Source organism: Schistocerca piceifrons, chromosome 11, assembly GCF_021461385.2.
Source record: "Schistocerca piceifrons isolate TAMUIC-IGC-003096 chromosome 11, iqSchPice1.1, whole genome shotgun sequence".
Lineage (NCBI taxonomy): Eukaryota > Metazoa > Arthropoda > Insecta > Orthoptera > Acrididae > Schistocerca > Schistocerca piceifrons.
Genome location: NC_060148.1, coordinates 39210879 through 39231109, shown reverse-complemented (window position 1 = coordinate 39231109; position 20231 = coordinate 39210879). Strand labels below are relative to the sequence as shown.

Below are 20231 nucleotides of genomic sequence, written 5' to 3'. Positions count from 1 at the left end.
TTTACAACTCGAACACAAACAAGGTGGCAGTTAGAAGAATCGAGAGGCACAAAAGGGAAGTAGTGGTTGAGAAAAGTGAAAGACAGGGTTGTAGCCTACCCCCGATGTTATTCAGTCTGTATAATGAGCAAGCAGTAAAGGAAACCGAAGAAAAATATGGAGTAGGAATTAAAATCCATGGAGAAGAAATGCAAACTTTGAAGTTTGCCAATGACACTAATTCTGTCAACACTAATTCTGTCAGAGACAGCAAAGGACTTGGAAGAGCAGTTGAACAGAATGGGCAGTGTCTTGAAAGGAGGCTATAAGATGAACATCAACAAAAGCAAAACAAAGATAATGGAATGCAGTCAAATTAAATCAGGTGATGTTGAGGGAGTTAGATAAGGAAATGAATCACTTAAAATAGTAGACGAGTTTTGCTATTTAGGCAGCAAAGTAACTGATGATGGCTGAAGTAAAGAGGATAAAAAACGTAGATTGACAGTTGAAAAATGTTTCTGAAGAAGATAAATTTGTTAACATCAAATATAGATTTAAGTCTCAAAAAGTCTTTTCTGAAAGTATTTGTATAGAGTGTAGCCATTTATGGAAGTAAAACATGGATGATGAACAGCTTGGACAATAAGAGGATGTAAGCTTCTGAAATGTGATGCTACAGCAGAATGCTGAAGACGATATGTGGATCACATAACTAATGAGGTGGTGCTGAGTAGAATTGGAGAGATAAGAAATTTGAGGCACAACTTGATTAGAAGTAGAAATCAGTTGATACGGCACATTCTGAGATATCAAGACATCACCAATTTAGTACTGGGGGAAGAGTGTGTATGTGGGAGTGAATGGGGCTGGCCAATGGATGAAAACAGTAAGCAGATTCAGACGGATCTAGGGTGCAGTACTTATTCGGAGATGATGAAGCTTGCACACAATAGAGTAGCATGGACTGCTGCAACAAATCAGTCTTTGGACTGAAGACAACGACAAAGACAACAACAACAACAACAACAACAATGACAACAACGACGACAACAACAACAACAGGTGGAGGTGGAGATGAGACTGGAGTCAGCCACAAATTCATTGAATGAACAGTTTACATACAGGAATCAATGTGCAATATAGCTACTAAACATCTCAAGATGCCAAGAGGCACACTTTTGGTTGAAGACCGTAGCTTGTTTTTCATTCCACAAACTTTGACTGACCACAGTGTTTCTGTCACTATTATAAATACTTTTCGTTTCCAGTGATATTAGAGACATATTCAAAGCTTTTCTTCCATAGCACTAAACCTCTTACCTGTTCCTGCTTCACTGTGCCACACAAAAAATAGTCTCGATTCTCTCTGTCATCTAACTCCTTTTTCGTGGCGATTCCCAACTGCATTTTGTTGGTAGCTGAATCATTTGGCATAATGTTTGAGTCACCTACTAATGAAGTAATTTCCCTGTTTCTTTCATCATCTGGCCAAGTTTGCTCAGGTTTGGGTGCTGATGGTGGCACTACTGAAATACACCAAATACTGGAAGAAAAAGAAAAAAAAATCATGAGATAAAATTAAACTCCCCCCCCCCCCAATCTCTCTCTCTCTCTCTCTCTCTCTCTCTCTCTCTCTCTCTCTCTCTCTCTCACACACACACACACACACACACACACACACACACACACACACGTCTCGAAAAAGTAAGTTACACATTATTATAACAATATTAAGAAAATGATAGACTGATGTTCACAACATAGAGGAAGCATAGTCTGTAACAAAGCAGGCAGATTCCATTTGCCTGTTGTGCTTTTTCTGTTGTCCCTCGTCCCTCTGCCACCCTGAAAGTATTATTTTCTTTTGCAAATCTCTTGGTATTCCTTATTTGTATGAAACGTGCACAGTAGCTAAAATTCTCAAATACTGACATAGGGCTTTTCTACCTTGTTGTTGTTGTTGTTGTGGTCTTCAGTCCTGAGACTGGTTTGATGCAGCTCTCCATGCTAATCTATCCTGTGCAAGCTCCTTCCAGCACCTACTGCAGCCTACATCCTTCTGAATCTGCTGAGTGTATTCATCTCTTGGTCTCCCTCTACGATTTTTAAGCTCCACGCTGCCCTCCAATGCTAAATTTGTGATCCCTTGATGCCTCAGAACATGTCCTACCAACCGATCCCTTCTTCTAGTCAAGTTGTGCCACAAACTTCTCTTCTCCCCAATTCTATTCAATACCTCCTCATTAGTTACATGATCTACCCACCTAATCTTCAACATTCTTCTGTAGCACCACATTTCGAAAGCTTCTATTCTCTTTCTGTCCAAACTATTTATTGTCCATTTTTCACTTCCATACATGGCTACACTCCACACAAATACTTTCAGAAACAACTTCCTGACACTTAAATCTATACTCGATGTTAACAAATTGCTCTTCTTCAGAAACACTTTTCTTGCCATTGCCAGTCTACATTTTATATCCTATCTATTTCGACCATCATCAGTTATTTTGCTCCCCAAATAGCAAAACTCCTTTACTACTTTAAGTGTCTCTTTTTCTAATCTAATTCCCTCAGCATCACCCGACTTAATTCGACTACATTCCATTATCCTCGTTTTGCTTTTGTTGATGTTCATCTTATATCCTCCTTTCAAGACACTGTCCATTCCGTTCAACTGATCTTCCAAGCCCTTTGATGTCTCTGACAGAATTACAATGTCATCAGCGAACCTCAAAGTTTTTATTTCTTCTCCTTGGATTTTAATACCTACTCCAAATTTTTCTTTTGTTTCGTTTACTGCTTGCTCAATATACAGATTGAATAACATCGGGGAGAGGCTACAACCTTGTCTCACTCCCTTTCCAACCACTGCTTCCCTTTCATGTCCCTCGACTCTTATAACTGCCATCTGGTTCCTGTACAAATTGTAAATAGCCTTTCGCTCCCTGTATTTTACCCCTGCCACCTTTAGAATTTGAAAGAGAGTATTCCAGTCAACATTGTCAAAAGCTTTCTCCAAGTCAACAAATGCTAGAAGTGTAGGTTTGCCTTTCCTTAATCTTTCTTCTAAGATAAGTCGTAAGGTCAGTATTGCCTCACGTGTTCCAACATTTCTACGGAATCCAAACTGATCTTCCCCGAGGTTGGCTTCTACCAGTTTTTCCATTCGTCTGTAAATAATTCGCGTTAGTATTTTGCAGCTGTGACTTATTAAACAGATAGTTCGGTAATTTTCACATTTGTCAACACCCGCTTTCTTTGGGATTGGAATTATTATATTCTTCTTGAAGTCAGAGGGTATTCCACCTGTGTGATACATCTTGCTCACCAGATGGTAGAGTTTTGTCAGGACTGGCTCTCCCAAGGCCGTCAGTAGTTCTAATGGAATGTTGTCTACTCCCGGGGACTTGTTTCGACTCAGGTCTTTCAGTGCTCTGTCAAACTCTTCACGCAGTATCGTATCTCCCATTTCATCTTCATCTACATCCTCTTCCATTTCCATAATATTGTCCTCAAGTACATCGCCCTTGTATAGACCCTCTATATACTCCTTCCACCTTTCTGCTTTCCCCTCTTTGCTTAGAACTGGGTTTCCATTTGAGCTCTTGATATTCATACAAGTGGCTCTCTTTTCTCCAAAGGTCTCTTTAATTTTCCTGTAGGCTGTATCTATCTTACCACCAGTGAGATAAGCCTCTACATCCTTACATTTGTCCTCTAGCCATGCCTGCTTAGCCATTTTGCACTTCCTGTTGATCTCATTTTTGAGACGTTTGTATTCCTTTTTGCGTGCTTCATTTACTGCATTTTTATATTTTCTCCTTTCATCAATTAAATTCAATATTTCTTCTGTTACCCAAGGATTTCTACTAGCCCTCGTCTTTTCACCTACTTGATCCTCTGCTGGCTTCACTACTTCATCCCTCAGAGCTACCCATTCGTCTTCTACTGTATTTCTTTCCCCCATTCCTGTCAATTTTTCCCTTATGCTCTCCCTGAAACTCTGTACACCCTCTGGTTTAGTAAGTTTATCCAGGTCCCATCTCCTTAAATTCCCACCTTTTTGCAATTTCTTCAGTTTTAATCTACTTCTACCTTAACTTCACTATTTATTACATTCCACTGGCTATCAGGAGTTAATGCACCAGCTAATTTACCTGGAAACTGCTAATTGTAAAAAAAAAAAAAAAGTAATCTAAAACTTTGTTATCATGGTAACAATACCAGAGAAGGAAAGTTACTACTCACCATATAGCAGAGATGCTGAGTCGCGATAGGTACAATAAAAAGATTCACACTCATAGTTTTCGGCCATTAAGCCTTTGTCAGACACAGGCTTAATGGCCGAAAGCTGTGATTGTGTGAATCTTTTTATTGTGCCTATTGCGACTCAGCATCTCCGCTATATGGTGAGTAGCAACTTTCCTTCTCTGGTATTGTTACATTCCATCCTGGATTTTCCATTGTTTGACTTTGTTATCATTGTTCATATGTAAACTTATAGGTACACTATTACTAACTTCCTGAGAAAGTAGATCAAAAAGACGTATAAATAAGTATCCCTACAGCCAATGACGAAACTATGCTAGCAATATTTGGGCTTATTTAGTTTCAGAGTAATTAGCTTCTTCATTTAAAGCATTGTTACTGGAATACAACACAACATTTAGGCAAACTAGCCACATAATTGAATAGAAATGATTGTTGTGTCTAACAGCCCACATTCAGAACGATCTTCTCACTCAAACACACTTAACAGGGAGTACAAATGGCCTATCTCTCAAATATTAAATTTGCTGATTTTGTGACCCATTTTCTCAATACCTACTTCATGTAAATTAATCAAACTTTTGCACATTACTTATACATGTGTCATATAATTACTCCTCTAGTTTGGTTGCAGTATGTACTTTACGAGTTACAATTCTTTTCGTTTGAATCTTTTATGTTAATTTGTCCATAAATTTTTGTGCATTTTACTGGAAATATACAGCCAATGTCAACCATTCCAGAGTTAGCATCACAAGTGTGTTATAAATTAACTGTAAAAATAAAAAAATAAAAAAGTCAAGAGTATCTATTATAGTAGCTGAGAAAATGCACGATTTGTTTGTGAAAATTTCATTTTCCAGAAATTGCAATTGCAAATTAATTTAACTTAAAAAATTTAAAGATGATGTAAATTTAAAAATTTAAATTAAAGAAACAAGTGTTAAAACATGGCAGCACTGCAGTCTTTGTCATTATCTACATTGTCTGAATGCATCTTCTTCCTCCTCAGACACTTAGCAGCCTCGTAGCTCAGCTTTATCGACTTGCACCTTGTCCAGTTCCCCAGTACGGTTCGTATATTCACTAACAGCTCTTTGTCTACCAGTATTACTATAAATAACTGTAATGACAGCACCACATATATAAAGCCTCAATGTATGTAGCCCGACAAATAGTTACTCTTGCCCAAACTACATTGCTGAATGATTCATTCACGTTTTGTGTTTTCCCTGTCAGGCATTTATTCAATAGACCTGAATCTGCCAAATCTCTATAGTGTCTAGTAGGCTCAGGTAAGGAGTTCTTGTAGGTAAACTTATCTAAAGTTACAGCTGATTCACTTTTTTTATATATATATTTACACCACTAGGCTGAACAAAGGATGTGGATCACCTTATCATCTATGGATATTTTAGGAAAATGGTTACCAACACAGGCTTTTTCATACCATCTAAATTATTTTCATTGCATGGCCTGACTGTAGTACTCTGATAGCTGATTGATGGTACTGCTAGCAGACAGCTCCAAAGTGTCTTCAACAGCTACATTTCCCTGTTGTACCACGGACATCGCACGATCAGCGCAGACAAGAATCACAACTGGTATATCAGACCCACCAACAATAATCACAACTTTTATGTCAAGCCTACCAACTTATGCAGCAAGATTTCCACTAGAATTTAAATGATACCAAAGCCTTCTAGAGATTATGGTTCTTGGAATATTAATTTTTAACTGAGCAACTGTTTCTGAAATCCTAACAATTTCCTTTGCAACTACTCAAATTGAATTACATTAAATGAAACACCAAATTCCAAATGACTTTTCTGCATAAAAACCAAAAATTGCAATTTTTCAACAAAATGGCCATTTATACTCTCCTCAATTCTAATTTGTGAAACACTAGTAAACAGCAGTAGCTACTTTTAGTTTTAATTCTTGTAAATCTATATAAAAAGGCTGGCCATTTCAGTTCTGTTTGTGGAGAGTCGTGAAGTCTGCAAGATCTACATCTACAAATACAGAAAATGTACCGCAGATGACACAGAATAAATTACAAGTTGGAAAGGGTACTGCAGTTTATTTAAATTTTGTGTCCACTGGTTTATTCCATTATTCAGTGGATAACTGATGTGTAATTAGTATCACAGACTGCTCCAAACTTCAATAGTTTTCACTGAGACAAACGGTTCAAATGTGAATTGTGTTGTTGTAATAGTTGCTTGCTGTGCACATCACTTTCATCCTGCTTTGACCGTCAAATCTGATACGAGTATAATTATGTGAATGTGTTAATTATATGTTTCCAATATGGGAATTTTCATGAACAGTTACTTCAGTTTCAGTTACTACATTTGAACAGTCACATTATAGATCATCAACTGAGTGTAGTATGTGGCTAACCTATTATCTGCGGGTAATTTAAGTAAACGACACTCAATAAACAGTAGTTCGTTCATCATATACCGTATTTACTTGAATCTAAGCCACACTTTTTTTCTGGTTTTTGTAATCCAAAAAACCGCCTGCGGCTTAGAATCGAGTACAAAGCGGAAGTTTTGAAAAATGTTGGTAGGTGCCGCCACAACTAACTTCTGTCGTCTAATGTATGTAGCGCTTCGCAGGCACAAAGATAAATACTGGCACCAAAACCTCTGTGTCAGGAAATAAATTTAAAAAAAAGGTGGAAGACGAGCTTTTTTTTCTCCGCCCTGAGTTTCGGCCACTGCATTTTCATACATTATCCAACGAAGTAAATACAGATTCCGTATTGTTCATCTTCGAATGTAGCAGCATTTCAATTTACTACGAAAATCCGACTGGAAAATCTGTTTGGGATGTTTGTCAATATGGCCAACTCTGCGTTCTGAATTTTTTCCTACCTGTGAGAAGAGATGGTTGCTAATAGGAACTTTAATGAATTGTGATCACATGCAGTATTCTCTTCACCATAAGAATAATACGAATATAAACATTTTGCCATGTATTCTTTCATGTTTGCTGCTATCTCATTTAAATCCTGTCTGCCAAATAAACTACGAAACTAGAGTGAGACAACAGCAAACGCGGAAGAATATGTATATCATGTCATGTTTATATTCGTATTATTCTTATGCCGAATAGTGATACAGTCAGAAATGAAGCACGGCAACTGATTAGAAGACTCTTAATTTCTGTGCATAATGGAATGTACTAAAGAGGCGTCTGCAAAGATTTTCAAACGGAGAAAAATTTTCGCTAAACTCTCGTTCAGAACATCATCTATCATATGCAGTCTATTAGTTGGTTCTTGTTGATCATTATCGAAGAAAGCAGCAGTGTAAGTAACAACAAACAGCAGTCTCTTGCCATTGTTTCACTTATGAGACGATTCCTCTCTTTTGTTTTTTAATTGTAAGTGGCGGTAGCGCGCACAAAAGTTAGCCATGTCGCGAGCGGCGACAGGTCGTAAACACTCAATATCAGAATGTGACAAACAATGCGTGACACAGTACAGTAATTCATTTTCAGCTTTGAGTGACATAAACACTTATAAAAAAGAGAACGGCACTTATCAGATCAAAGAAAAATAAGCAATCGATTCAAACCAGACGAAGCACGTGAAAAAAGAAGGGTACCCGTATAAACACGGACGGAGTGCCTGACGCATAGCAACAGCTACCTGGTAAAGCTTAACTGCTAAGCTTACGACTCGAACCAAACTACTGTAGCTGTATCGTCATTCATTCGACCTAAATTGTGTCTCATATTACAATGGACCAACTTTGTTTCGATTTGGAGGTGCGGCCTAAAACTTTTCTCTCCCCTTGAATTTCGAGTCTCAGATTTCAGGTGCGGCTTAGATTCGGGAAAATTTTTTTTCCTCAATTTTGAGTCTCATTTTTCAGGTGCGGCTTAGATTCGAGTGCGGCTTAAATTCGAGTAAATACGGTAAGTGCAAGTAATGTGTCTGAACTGCAAATTCAATGTGGGCCACATTATTAGTAGTATACTGTTCCCACCACCAACTTTTCAGCCAAATTCAACAGAAGCACATCTACTCAGGGCATATTTCCACAGGTACATAGAGTTACATTACTAGTTGCTGGTGAGCACAGTGAAAAGACTGCTAAACATTCAAGTTTTTGTACAAAAAGTTGGCGTCTCGGAGTAGAAAACACACACACATATATTCCCACTGTGTCTAGTCACTGTGGCCCAACTGTGCACTGCAACTACATCTGACACGAGTGGCAGTCTGGGTTGGTTGGCAGGGGTAAGGAGGAGGCATTGGCGAGGGAGGGGGGAGGACAGCAGTGTAGGGTGGGGAAAGATGTTACACTGCATGTGAGAGTGAGCAGGGGGCAAATGGAGCAGAAAACAAGAGGAGTAGAGAAGAAGAAAAGATGAGTGGGTGTGTTTGTGAAAAAGAAAACTGTGTAGTGCTGGAGGGGGAATAGGTAGGAGAAGGAGAAGGACAGTGACGGGGGAAGGTTAAGGCGATACACGGACTGTGAAGCAGTTTTTTATGTGAGGCAAGTAGTGTCGGGCAGCACGTTCAGCAACTGGGTGGCCCAGCTGTCTCTCGGGCACGGTTTGTCGGAGATCATTCACGTGGACACGCAGCTCGTCAGTTGTCGTGCCCACGTAGAAAGTGGCACAGTTGTTGCAGCTTAGTTTGTAGATCACATGACTACTTCCACAGGTAGCCCTGCCTCTGATTGGACAGGCAGTGCCTGTGGCCGGATTGGAGTAGCTGATATTGGGAGAACATATGGGACAAGTCTCGCATCTAGCTCTATTACAGGGATACGAGCCACGAGGCAAGGGGTTGGGAGCAGGCGTCGTGTAGGGACGTATGAGGATATTAAGCAGATTCGGTGGGTGGCAGAATACTGCAACGGGAGGAGTGGGGAGGATAGAGAGTACGATATTCCTCAGTTCAGGGCACAGCGAGACGTACTTGAAACCTTGGCGAAGACTGAGTGAAATGCTCCAGTCCAGGGCGGTACTGAACCGTGACGTGAGTGCCGATTTATAGCCAGACAGCGTATACTCGGTAAGCAGGAGTGACCGGAGAGACGAGGTACACGAGATCCATTTCTGTACGAGGTCGGGAGGGTCATTTTAATCTGTGAAGGCCTCAGTGAGACACTCGGCATATTTCGAGTGGGACTGCTCGTCACTGCAGATGTGATGACCGTGAGTCTCTAGGCTGTACAGAAGGGATTTCTCCGTGTCCAATGCGTGGCGGCTATCGAAGTGAAGCTATCGATCGTGATTAGTTGGTTTCGCACGGGTGGAATTACCGAAGTAGCCACCCTTGAAGTAGAGGTCGACAACAACAAAGCTGGCTTGATGGGTTGAGGAAATGGTGGAGAAGGTTGTGGTGGAATGTGGATACGGTGTCCTCGTCCTGTGTCGAGTTTACGAAGATGTGATCAGTGAAACTGAACTGGGTGAAGGGTTTGAGATTGTGGGTGCTTAGGAATGATTCCTCCAGATGGCACATGAATAGGATGGCAGAGGATGGTGCCAAAAGGTTGCCCATTGCTGTTCCACAGATTTGTTTGTAGGTAATGCCTTCCAAGGAGAGGCAATTGTGGACTGGGATATAGTTGGTCATGGTGACCAAGAAGGAGGTTGTGGGTTTGGAGTCAGTTGGGCAATGGGAAACATAGTGTCAACAGTTCCCATACCCAGGAACCAGGAGGAGCTGTATCCCCTGCCCCACATCTCAGAAGTGTGTTTTTCTTTCAAGAAAATGATTTAAAAATCTGTATTATGCAGGTTTTTAAGAGGGTCATAAGTAGAACTTTTTTATGGCTACTCAAAAAAGTCACCATTAGTCTTCCAAAAATTGAAAATACTTCACACTCACAGGTATAGCCCCCCACCCTATTAACTATGATACAGGTTTCCTTGGGCAGTGTGCAATAGCAGCAAAGCCAACAGCATTAGGGATGTTTGTGTAGAGCAAGGGTTCCCAAACTTTTCCTTTGACAGAATGCACTGAGAATACTGGTAATCTGATCAAATAGCTTGTTTATTTTGAAGGTTAAAAGAATAAAATTTTTGAAACACGAGAAAAACTTGTTTTTTCAGTTATTACTTCAGTTTTAACTCATAACTAATAACACAATAACAATAATAATAATAATAATAATAATAATAATAATGTTATTAAAAAATGAGAAAGAATGTCAGAAAAAAGCCACGTTACTAATATTTTTTTGCGGAGCACATATTCATTTACCACGGAATCCCAGTGTTCTGCAGAACAGTTTGGAAGCCCATTGTAGAGGGACGTTATAATCCTACCTACTGACAAAGGCCCCACGTCTGTGGTTATGAACTGCAGGAATTACCTGGTAAAGGGTCTCTGCCAGCTGTCAGATGCAGTCACCTACAAACCCTGCCAAAGCAGCCCAATTCCAGAAGTCCAGCGGGATCCCCAGTCTCTCGTCAAAGCCTTAGGCCCATCCCAAAACTTCTCCCCAGAATCCATCTCTCTCCTCACACCCACCACTCACCGCATTCCTATGTTCTACACGCTTCGTAAAGTCCGTAAACCCAACCACCGAGGAGGGTCCGTCGTGGCCAGTTACAGTGGCCCCACTGAGACAATCTCTACTCTCACTGACCAACACCTTCAGTGTATTACCCAGTGTACCATTGGTGATCTTATAATTAAATGTTTCCCTGAGACATTTAAATCTCTTTATATTATCTACCATAATGATCGAAGCAGACGAAATAAGATCCACCAATGGTACAAGGACGACCCATTACGTCCAATGCTGGGGTGCTTGCCAATATTGGAGAGCCCTGGCAGTAGTGACAATATATGAGGGGAAAATTAATTGAAGTTTGTGTTGGGGAGGGCACTCAGCTAAGGTAGTTTGTGCAGCAATGTTGACCATCGTGCTGTGGTATTGTAATGGTTAGCATTTCTGCCTACAGAGCGAGAAGACCCGGGTTCGTGTCCTCGCCGCGGCAAAAATTTTAATTCATTTCGTCTGCTTTGATCATTACCGAGAGGGAATATTCCACTATGCAAATACTGCATGTTTTCTACAAAAACTGCCCTAAAAAAATGTTGCATTACTTATTGAGTGCCCCCCATAATAATCTACTATAGATAGATGTCATTACTTACACAAGCAGGTACATACTTTCTTTCAAAAATACCCACTCCAATCACGTGAACATTAAGCTGCTATAGCCGATAAACAGCAGCTATTTAGTGAAACTGATAGGGCAGTAGCTTTTTTTGAAAGAAGCAGGTTTCTTATTAATTTACTTGATTAAATGTAGATGGCATTAAGCTTTATAGCAACAGTATGCTATTGAAACAGTAAGCAAATCAAATTTGCGTTACATTTTTTTCTCTGTTAATGTATAGCTTGACTTGTTTTTCACCAAAGGATCTCCTCCTTGATGGGAACAGGGGAACGTGATGAATCCATGAGTTCATTAATTAATTGATGCTGGTGTAACAATTGCTGGGGATATAAAAGGAAATAATTATGCATGATTGGTTGTAACTGCACAGAAAGAGATAGACATGAGCTTACAGCATGCTTCAGATTAAAATCTGTTGCACTTGCCAACTGAAGGGAAGGAGGTTTCTCACACTATAATTAGCACCTCGAGCAAAGTGTTTTTTCTTCTTCTTTTTTTCCCTGAAATTACAGCATCATTACCTGGTTTTTATTTTCTTTCTGTCAAATAACAGGAAAATATTGCCTTTTCACTCTCTGTAAATACAGAATTCTAGTTCTTATGTGAAGTATTCCCAAATTTGAAAAAAAATGAAAAAAATAAAGAAGAAATGTGTATCTTGTCAACACGTCCTGTGGTTTCTGTAGTCTGCATTACAGTTTGTGATCTGCAACCGTGAATAATTTAATACAGATAGCCCACTGTGAAGCAAATATGTTTGGTAATATTACACTGTTGGTGTTTACATTATTTTACTCTAATGGAAAGAATTTGTGTGTGCGCATCTCTGTGTGTAAGTGCACGTGCACCTAGGGGGCAAGGGGCTCATCTGCACGTGTCTACCGATCGAGATGTCAAGGGCAGCACGAATGTTCACAGATTTGTTTAACAAGTACGAAGAAAGTCTCTTAATAAAGTTTCAAGAACTGGCATTAAATGATTACTATAGGGATATATTACAACCCCCTAAATATCACTCACTTGGATCATCAGAATAATTACTGCACACACAGAGGCATTCAAACAATCATTCTTTCTGCACTCTGTATGTGAACTGAACACAAAGAAACCCTAATAACTGGTGCACAAATGGGACATACTCTCTGCCATGCACCTCACAGTAGTTTGCAGAGTATAGGTGCCAATGTAGGCGAGGTCAAGATATTTACGGTACGGTCCGTGAAGACTTTAAGTCTTGATTAAATTTAGTTCTCTGCACCGAACCCATCTCTCTCTTCTCAGTACAATGTACATTGAACCCAGATGACGGAAAGAGTTCTTCCTTCTCATCCTGTCTGACCTGGGGTTACTAAAGCTCAGCAGTTATTTTCCTACACCCCCCTTCCTCTCCCTTCAACCCTTCTGCCAGAAGAAGGTCCACTGGCTACAAAAGATCTTTAATCTTTGTATATGTTTTCTCCTGCCACTACTTGGTGAGAAGGTGTTTATCTAGCCATTTACATTACATTTTCAATAGTATTGAGAGAAGACATACACTCAAACCACTACATAGTTCAAGTTAAAATCAAATTCACCCCATTACAGAAAAGTAATGGAAAAACTAATAAAACAAATAGGAAGTACAACCTACACCAGTTGATTAAAAATAACACAAACCATTAAATTACGAGGGGTGTCCGTAAAATAAGGTTCCCAATTTTTTTTCCCCCTGTGTAAAACATGTTTTTAACTATATATGACGGGAGTGTCTGTTCCCGAAAGAACAGTTACCGTGGATGACCATGCAGCTTTGCTAGAAATGAAATGATAATTAAATAGACACCCTAGCTGCAAGCAGGCGTTGATACACTTCATTGGGGACATGTTGAAAACGTGTGCCCCGACCGGGACTCGAACCCGGGATCTCCTGCTTACATGGCAGACGCTCTATCCATCTGAGCCACCGTGGGCACAATGAAGTGTATCAACGCATGTTTGCAGCTGGGGTGTCCATTTAATTATCATTTCATTTCTAGCAAAGCTGCACGGTCATCCACGGTAACTGTTCTTTCGGGAACAGATACTACTGCCATATATAGTTAAAATATGGCTTCCCGGCCATTGACCTTCTTGTGCGAACGCACACGCTATGCCCGAACTCGTACGGGACTTGGTAGATTAATCTGCCACGAGTAATGAGTATGACGGGCAAACATCTATTAGGCGCACTACGAATGTAGTGTTGTGGACATGTTGGGAATGTGGATCTCACGGGGAGCGTGCAAGGGATAAGTCCCTGCAGATGCACTATCCTCTGTGCCCGCGGTGGCTCAGATGGATAGAGCGTCTGCCATGTAAGCAGGAGATCCCGGGTTCGAGTCCCGGTCAGGGCACACATTTTCAACATGTCCCCAATGAAGTGTATCAACGCCTGCTTGCAGCTAGGGTGTCTATTTAATTATCATTTCATAAAACATGTTTATTTCATGAATACGTACATTTTTGGAAAGTTCAGACTTAAGCCTATTTTTGTACATAGTCGCCACTGAGGTCAATACATTTTTGCATGCGGTGTACGAGCTTTTGAATGCCCGAGTCAAAAAAATCTGCCGCCAAGCTGTGCAGATACCCGAGAACCACTTCTTCCAGCTCTTCTCTGTGGCCGAAATGCGTTCCACGCAGGTGTTTCTTAATGTCAGGGAAGAGATGGTAGTCACTTGGGGCTAAGTCCGGGCTGTTGGGTGGGTGTTAGACAATACCCCATCCAAATTTTGCGATGAGCTCATCGGTGGCTCTAGCGGTGTGCAGTCGAGCGTTATCCTGGCACAAACGCACCCCCTTTGACACCATACCCCTTCTCTTATTTTGAATTGCATGGCGCAATTTTTGCAGTGTCTCGCAGTACCCGGCAGTGTTGACTGTCGCACAGGTGGGCAAGAACTCGCACAACAATACCCCCTTTCTGTCCCAAAACACTGTTACCGACACTTTGCATTTGCTTAAATTTACACGATCTCGGTGACTCTGGGTGCTTCCATTGTTTGGACTTTTCTTTGGTTTCGGGTGTGCGGTAGTGCACCCAAGTCTCGTCTCCAGTGACTTGGGAGTCGAGGTATTCCTCGCCACAAGTTCCGTGATCTCGAAGAAGTTCTTGGGCCGCTTCAGCGAGTTGACATTTGTGGTCTTCGGTCAACATTCTTGTCACCCACCTCACGCAAACCTTAGCGTACCCTAGATGCTCCGTCAAAATCTTGTCAATAGAGGTTTTGCTGACATCAGGGATCATTTCAGAGAGCTTGTCAAAAACAGATGGCCATCCGGAATGCTCCTCATCGTGGGTGTCAGTACACCCATTCTTGAACTCTCTGCACCATTTGCACACGCGCTGTACGCTCATACACTTGTCTCCATAGATTTCACATAGCTGGGAATGGATTTCCGCTGGCACAATGTTTTTTTGCAGACAGGAAATGGATCAACTGGTGGGCGAAGCGAGGGGGAGATCCATCACGTACAGCTGCCGAGCCAAGACTGAGCTCCGCACGTAGCTCGCTAGGGAGGTGATGTGGAGTGGCACAACAAAGGTACACAACAGAATTGCGGGATACACCGTAACAGCACTTTTCAGGACTATAGCGCCGTGGGAACCTTATTTTACGGACAACCCTCATAATAGATAGTCGAGGAACTGATACCAAATATAAAAAAAAGCCAAGTATCTAGCTCCTTTGAATCTACGAAGAAGATATCCACAGTGGGCACCAGAATGTGACAGATTTCATGAAGAAAGGGTGAGTACGGTTAAGCTGAAACAAACAAATCGGAAGAAATTAATGTCAAAACTGAAAGGAGGACATTCACACAAAACATTAAGAGAATCAAGACAGGGTTCCATAAAGACGAACACTCTACAGAAGATAATTACCACAATACCAATTCCAGGAGCCACTACAAAATGCTTGGGAAACAATTACAACAGTATGAGCACCCACAGTAATACTGAAATATGAAGATGGATGTGTAGCACACAGTAGGGAAGAAAATGCTGAAATCATGGTAAATGCATTTAATAAAATTTCAAACTGTAAAGAACACAACAAACTCTTACAAATCAATGTAAATACCTGAATACAAACCCAACCTAACAAGTTAGACCATTCCACTTTCTGAGAAGTAGATAAAACACTCACACAACAACAAAAAATTAAAAAGCATGTGGAGAGCACGCTGTTACTGAAATATGGAAATATTAAAGTGGCACAATGAGTACCTCACATATGGTTTTAACAAAAATTTCAATAATGGAACAATTTGTCGATCATCTGACCGTGCCCGTCATCCGTCCACTACACAACAACGGGGACAAGAGCAATCCGGACAACTACAGGGGAGTCTCTCTTGTAGACTGCACATACAAGATTTTATCCAAGATCCTACATGGAAGAATCAAGCAGCAACTAGAAGGACAACACTAGGGAGGCTCAGACCATGGAGACACTGTGTAGACCACATTGATTATGGCATACTACAGGAAACCGAATGAACCTCTGGCAATAACAGTTGCAGAATTTAAGATGACATGTGACTGTCTTCATAGATCTCCACTATTAAAAACTGTAAGGAATCTAGGACTCCATCCAAAACTAATTAAAGTAACTTACACTAACCAAGGCCTAATAAAAATTGATGGTTGGTTGGTTTGTGGGATTAAAGGGACCAGACTGCGATGGTCATCGGTCCCTCAAAATTGATGTTTAGAGGAGAAATTTCTGAATCATTTCTCATAAAACCAGGCTTAAGACAAGTGACTGCCTATCAACATTACTGGTCAACTGTGCACTACAATATATAATGAGAAATTTGGTATATGGATAACCCAAACAACATAAGAACTGGAAATGTCAAAAATGATGTAAGTTTAAGCTGCTTGGGATTTTCTGATGATCTTGATTTCCTAGCCAACAATGTTCAAGAAACGACACAAGTTAAATCACTACAAAAATAGCACAGAAAATCAGCCTCAGAAAATCATTTGGGGGAGAGAGAAGGAAAAAAAAAAAACAGATTATGCTAAGAGATCCACAAAAATACAACAGAAGAATAGGATATCAAAACAGCCAACAAATTTAAATATTTAGGTAAAATCACAACACAAAATCAAAATGAGAAACCAAAATGGCAAAATACAATAAAAGACTTAAAAAGGTAAATTACATTCCCAAAACCAATCACAACAAAAGTCAGTCTGCAGTTGCAAAATTAAAACAATATAAACAGTTACACAACCAGAAATAACATACGCAAGTGAAATCATCTTCAAAACAACTAAAACAGCAGAAACTGATGAAATACTCAAGATAGAAAGAAAGATAATTAAGGCATGCATAAATAAACAATATCAAGTAACTGGGCATTGGAGAATGGCTTCGAATGAAACAGTATACAAGAAAATTGAACAAGTAATGAGCACAATCAGGAAGAAACAAATCTCATTTTTCAGACATCTGATACGAACACCAGACAACAGAAATAATAAGACATTAACAGAAAAATTGTGGAACAGTTAGAGCAACATTAAATAGATCACAGAAATTAAGCAAGACACAGAGAACTCCAAATAACAGTAGGTGACCTAAAAAATGAAACAGAAAACTAAAATACAAGACACATCAGGCCAGAAATGAAGATCAGTAAAAGGACTACAGAAAGAGTCTCTCAGACGAAGAAAGAAACAAAATATCTGGAAGAATGCAGAAATATTGGGCAGACACAAAAGTAAACGTACTTTTGTATAATTATAATCATTGCATAAACAATGTTTTATTGAACTGTCTTATTGAGTTGTTACTGAAATGAATTGTATTACTGAAAAAAACCTCCCAGCATAAACTATAGTATCAGTGATTGGAGTAGTCCAATGTATAAGTAAATACATAAATAATAAAAGTGAAATATGTCTAAATTTTTAACTTGCTACATGCCTAATATTTAACTAAATATTACATTTATTTGTCATCTCCATAATATGACATGCTGTCTGTATGAATGAACAAAATCAGATTGCTCCATCCTGTTCAGCAATCACTGAAGCTTTGCATTTACATTTCTGACAACACTACTTCTGGTGCTTATCATATTCTCAAAGACAGCCACATTTGCATCTGTACAGCTGGATCAGTAGCATTTGCAACATAATTATTCTTATTGTTACAGTGAATATCTATTGTGCCTTTTTTTTATATATATTATGCACGCTGTCACGACATTCACATAATCCTTTTACTATGAAACATGTCGGCTGCAGCTCTCGCTCAGACACAACCATTTCTTGACACATCCTCTATTGAGAAGGGGCACAGAGCAGAATGTCTGTCTTTACAACAGTTTTTTCCTCAAAAATACCAACTGTTACTTTTCCGAAACCCTGGCATGTTAATTCCATGAGTGCAAGTAATGCTAAAGAACTTCTCTGATGCCTGAATGGAGGGGAGACCAGAGACTGACAGAAGTAAAACTGTGACAAGAGGCATCAGTCGGAGGAACACTGCCCGTGAAAGATAAGGTCATAGATTTGAGTCTTATTCTGGCTCACAGTTTTATATAGCCAGGAAGTTTCAAGGATTTTTGGCCATCAACATACACTGAGCCCTCATCACACAGATACAGTATGATACAGATTTGTCCGCTCCATTCTCTGAAAATTTTACGTGCCATTACATTAGTAGTGTAAAATGATTTATTCACATTTAGTTGCCTATGGTAATATTGTAAATGAGTTTTGCTGAGATATTAAAGATTTACATTTGATATCTGAAATGAACATCACTTAAAGCTTTGAACAGCAAAACGTTAAGGCATTTTCCTGTTCTTGCAAATTACATGGCAGTGACACTGGGAAAGAAGGTGAAATGCCACAAAAAATGGCAGATTTGGAATCACAACATTGCTGCAGCAAGTTCGCAGTTCATCTGCTTGTCCATATTTTTTTCGATATTTCTAAATATTTATTCCAACATTGTTACGCTATAGGCTTGCTTAAAATTTCAACATTTTTATATAGTACATTTAATGTACAAGTGTCCATAACGCAAATAGTTATTTAAATTAATGCAAAACTTACTGCTCTACAAACAGTTTCGGAAATAATTTGGTTGTTATCATCATACCTGTAATGTCTTTTACTGTTTGCTGAAGTAGAGGGCGCTGGTAGAATCGGAACATTTCTACTCTGAATGCTTGCCAGGAGCTCATTAAGATTTTGTGAATTATCTGTGACAATTTGGAGACATTTGAGGTTGTACTGATGACAAGCAAGTCAAAATTAAAAACATCTCAGTATCATAAAACATCTACAATAAAATCACCAGTGTGCAAGTATCTACATATAGCAAACAAACCTCTTTTTGGTGGACGTTTTTTTGCTGCTGCTTTTGGTGGGCGCTCACAACAATCAAAAACTGTTGGTATAGCATCGTTCTTGAGCCAGACGCCTCCAAACCTCTCCCTATCAAAGCTTTCTTCCGTAAAGTGCTTCGAACACACTTTCGAGTACCTTGTATGGACGAAATTCGGCCTATTTATGTTCTGGAGCCATATTTTCGCTCTTCGTTCGTCTTTCGGGAAACTAAAACACGAATCGCACATCAGTTTATAGGTTTTAGGAATCGTATTATAAACTATAACTGCCAGGTAAAAATCATAAATAATGAACAGGTGTCCGACAAGTATTTTGATGCATAGTGTGTACATTTAGCCATATACATAAATAACAAAAAACCCGAGTAACTTTTAACCGACTTTCATCCGCAGTTAAATCGTTCTAAATGTGTATCTATACATTCAACTGATTGACAAGGAGCATAGTATCACTGTAATGAATGCACATAGCATTTGTCTAGTAAACATGATTTGCGAAAAATGGAAATGACTAATAAAAAATGAGCTCTACGATACTTGGCGTTGACGTGATATAAAGTGCATCCTTCCAGTACAGGAATATTAGACCTTTATGGTACTTACCTATGAAAAGTAACTGTTCCTCCTTTCACATATCTTTCTTTGCACCCATAACAGCAACAATATTGCACCATTGCTATTAAATATAACCAAATTAATAAGAACCGGGCAAATACCTATAACAGTAAACTTTCAGTCTTGGCGCTTAGCATACACAAGCAAGGAACTAACGCAGTTATACCAAAGTCATGTGACATGCGCAGCAGTAAGCTACGCTACTTCCAGAGATTTCTGTACTCATTCCGCCACGAATTACAGCGGGCAAACTATTCTTATTGGGCTCATACGCGTTTTTAGTTGTTAGATTTGTGTCTTTTGTTACCTGTATTACATTACTTGTTAATTTTTCGTCACATATTGCTACGGTGTTTGTGATCTTCCACAAAAGAGATCCAATGTCTCAGAGCAAATTATCATTGTTAAACACGAAGATAAAGGCTACAATCTTCACAAATAGCAAAAACAGAAGATGCAAAAAGAAAGAACATATTTTTATAAAGCGAAACAGTCAGCGACAATGAGTGAGAAACATACATACATTTTCGTTTTTGCCAGTTACAGGTCTGTCTTCATGCAACGATATGCCTGCGCACAACACTTCTGCGCAGACAAATCATTGCGCGAAAAGGCCCGTCAAACACGCAACGATCTGTCTGCGCAAATTTCTGCGCACATCACATCTGCGCAGACAGATCGTTGCATGTGGACAGAAGATTTGCACCAACTTGAGGTGTGTGCAAAACTGGAAGTTGGAGCTGGAGGTTTGAGCGAAACCTCTCAAATCTGTGGGTTCAAACCACATTTGCGCAGACAAG

General features: G+C 39.7%; 1 protein-coding gene and 2 non-coding genes across 7 annotated transcripts in view; 1 reads left to right on the top strand and 2 right to left on the bottom strand.

The window, feature by feature from the left end:
• Positions 1-19585, bottom strand: part of LOC124720102 (THAP domain-containing protein 8-like) — a 71653-nt gene extending 52068 nt beyond the window's left edge. For 4 of the 5 annotated variants that reach the window (XR_007006064.1, XM_047245395.1, XM_047245396.1 and 1 more), the window contains exons 1-4: positions 19420-19585; positions 18798-19024; positions 18567-18669; positions 1303-1525 (exon numbers count right to left, since the gene is read on the bottom strand). Coding sequence is in view for 4 of the 5 variants with exons in the window: in XM_047245395.1 (XP_047101351.1) it covers positions 1303-1525; positions 18567-18669; positions 18798-19024; positions 19420-19490 (624 nt within the window). In the remaining variant the exon portion in view is untranslated. The remainder of the gene's footprint in view (positions 1-1302; positions 1526-18566; positions 18670-18797; positions 19025-19419) is intronic. The other variant, XM_047245397.1, reaches the window with a different exon arrangement.
• Trnat-ugu lies at positions 13297-13371 on the bottom strand. The gene has a single exon. It is a non-coding gene; the product is annotated as a tRNA-Thr (tRNA).
• On the top strand, positions 13719-13793 carry Trnat-ugu. Its single transcript has one exon. It is a non-coding gene; the product is annotated as a tRNA-Thr (tRNA).
• Positions 19586-20231: the final 646 nt, after the last annotated feature.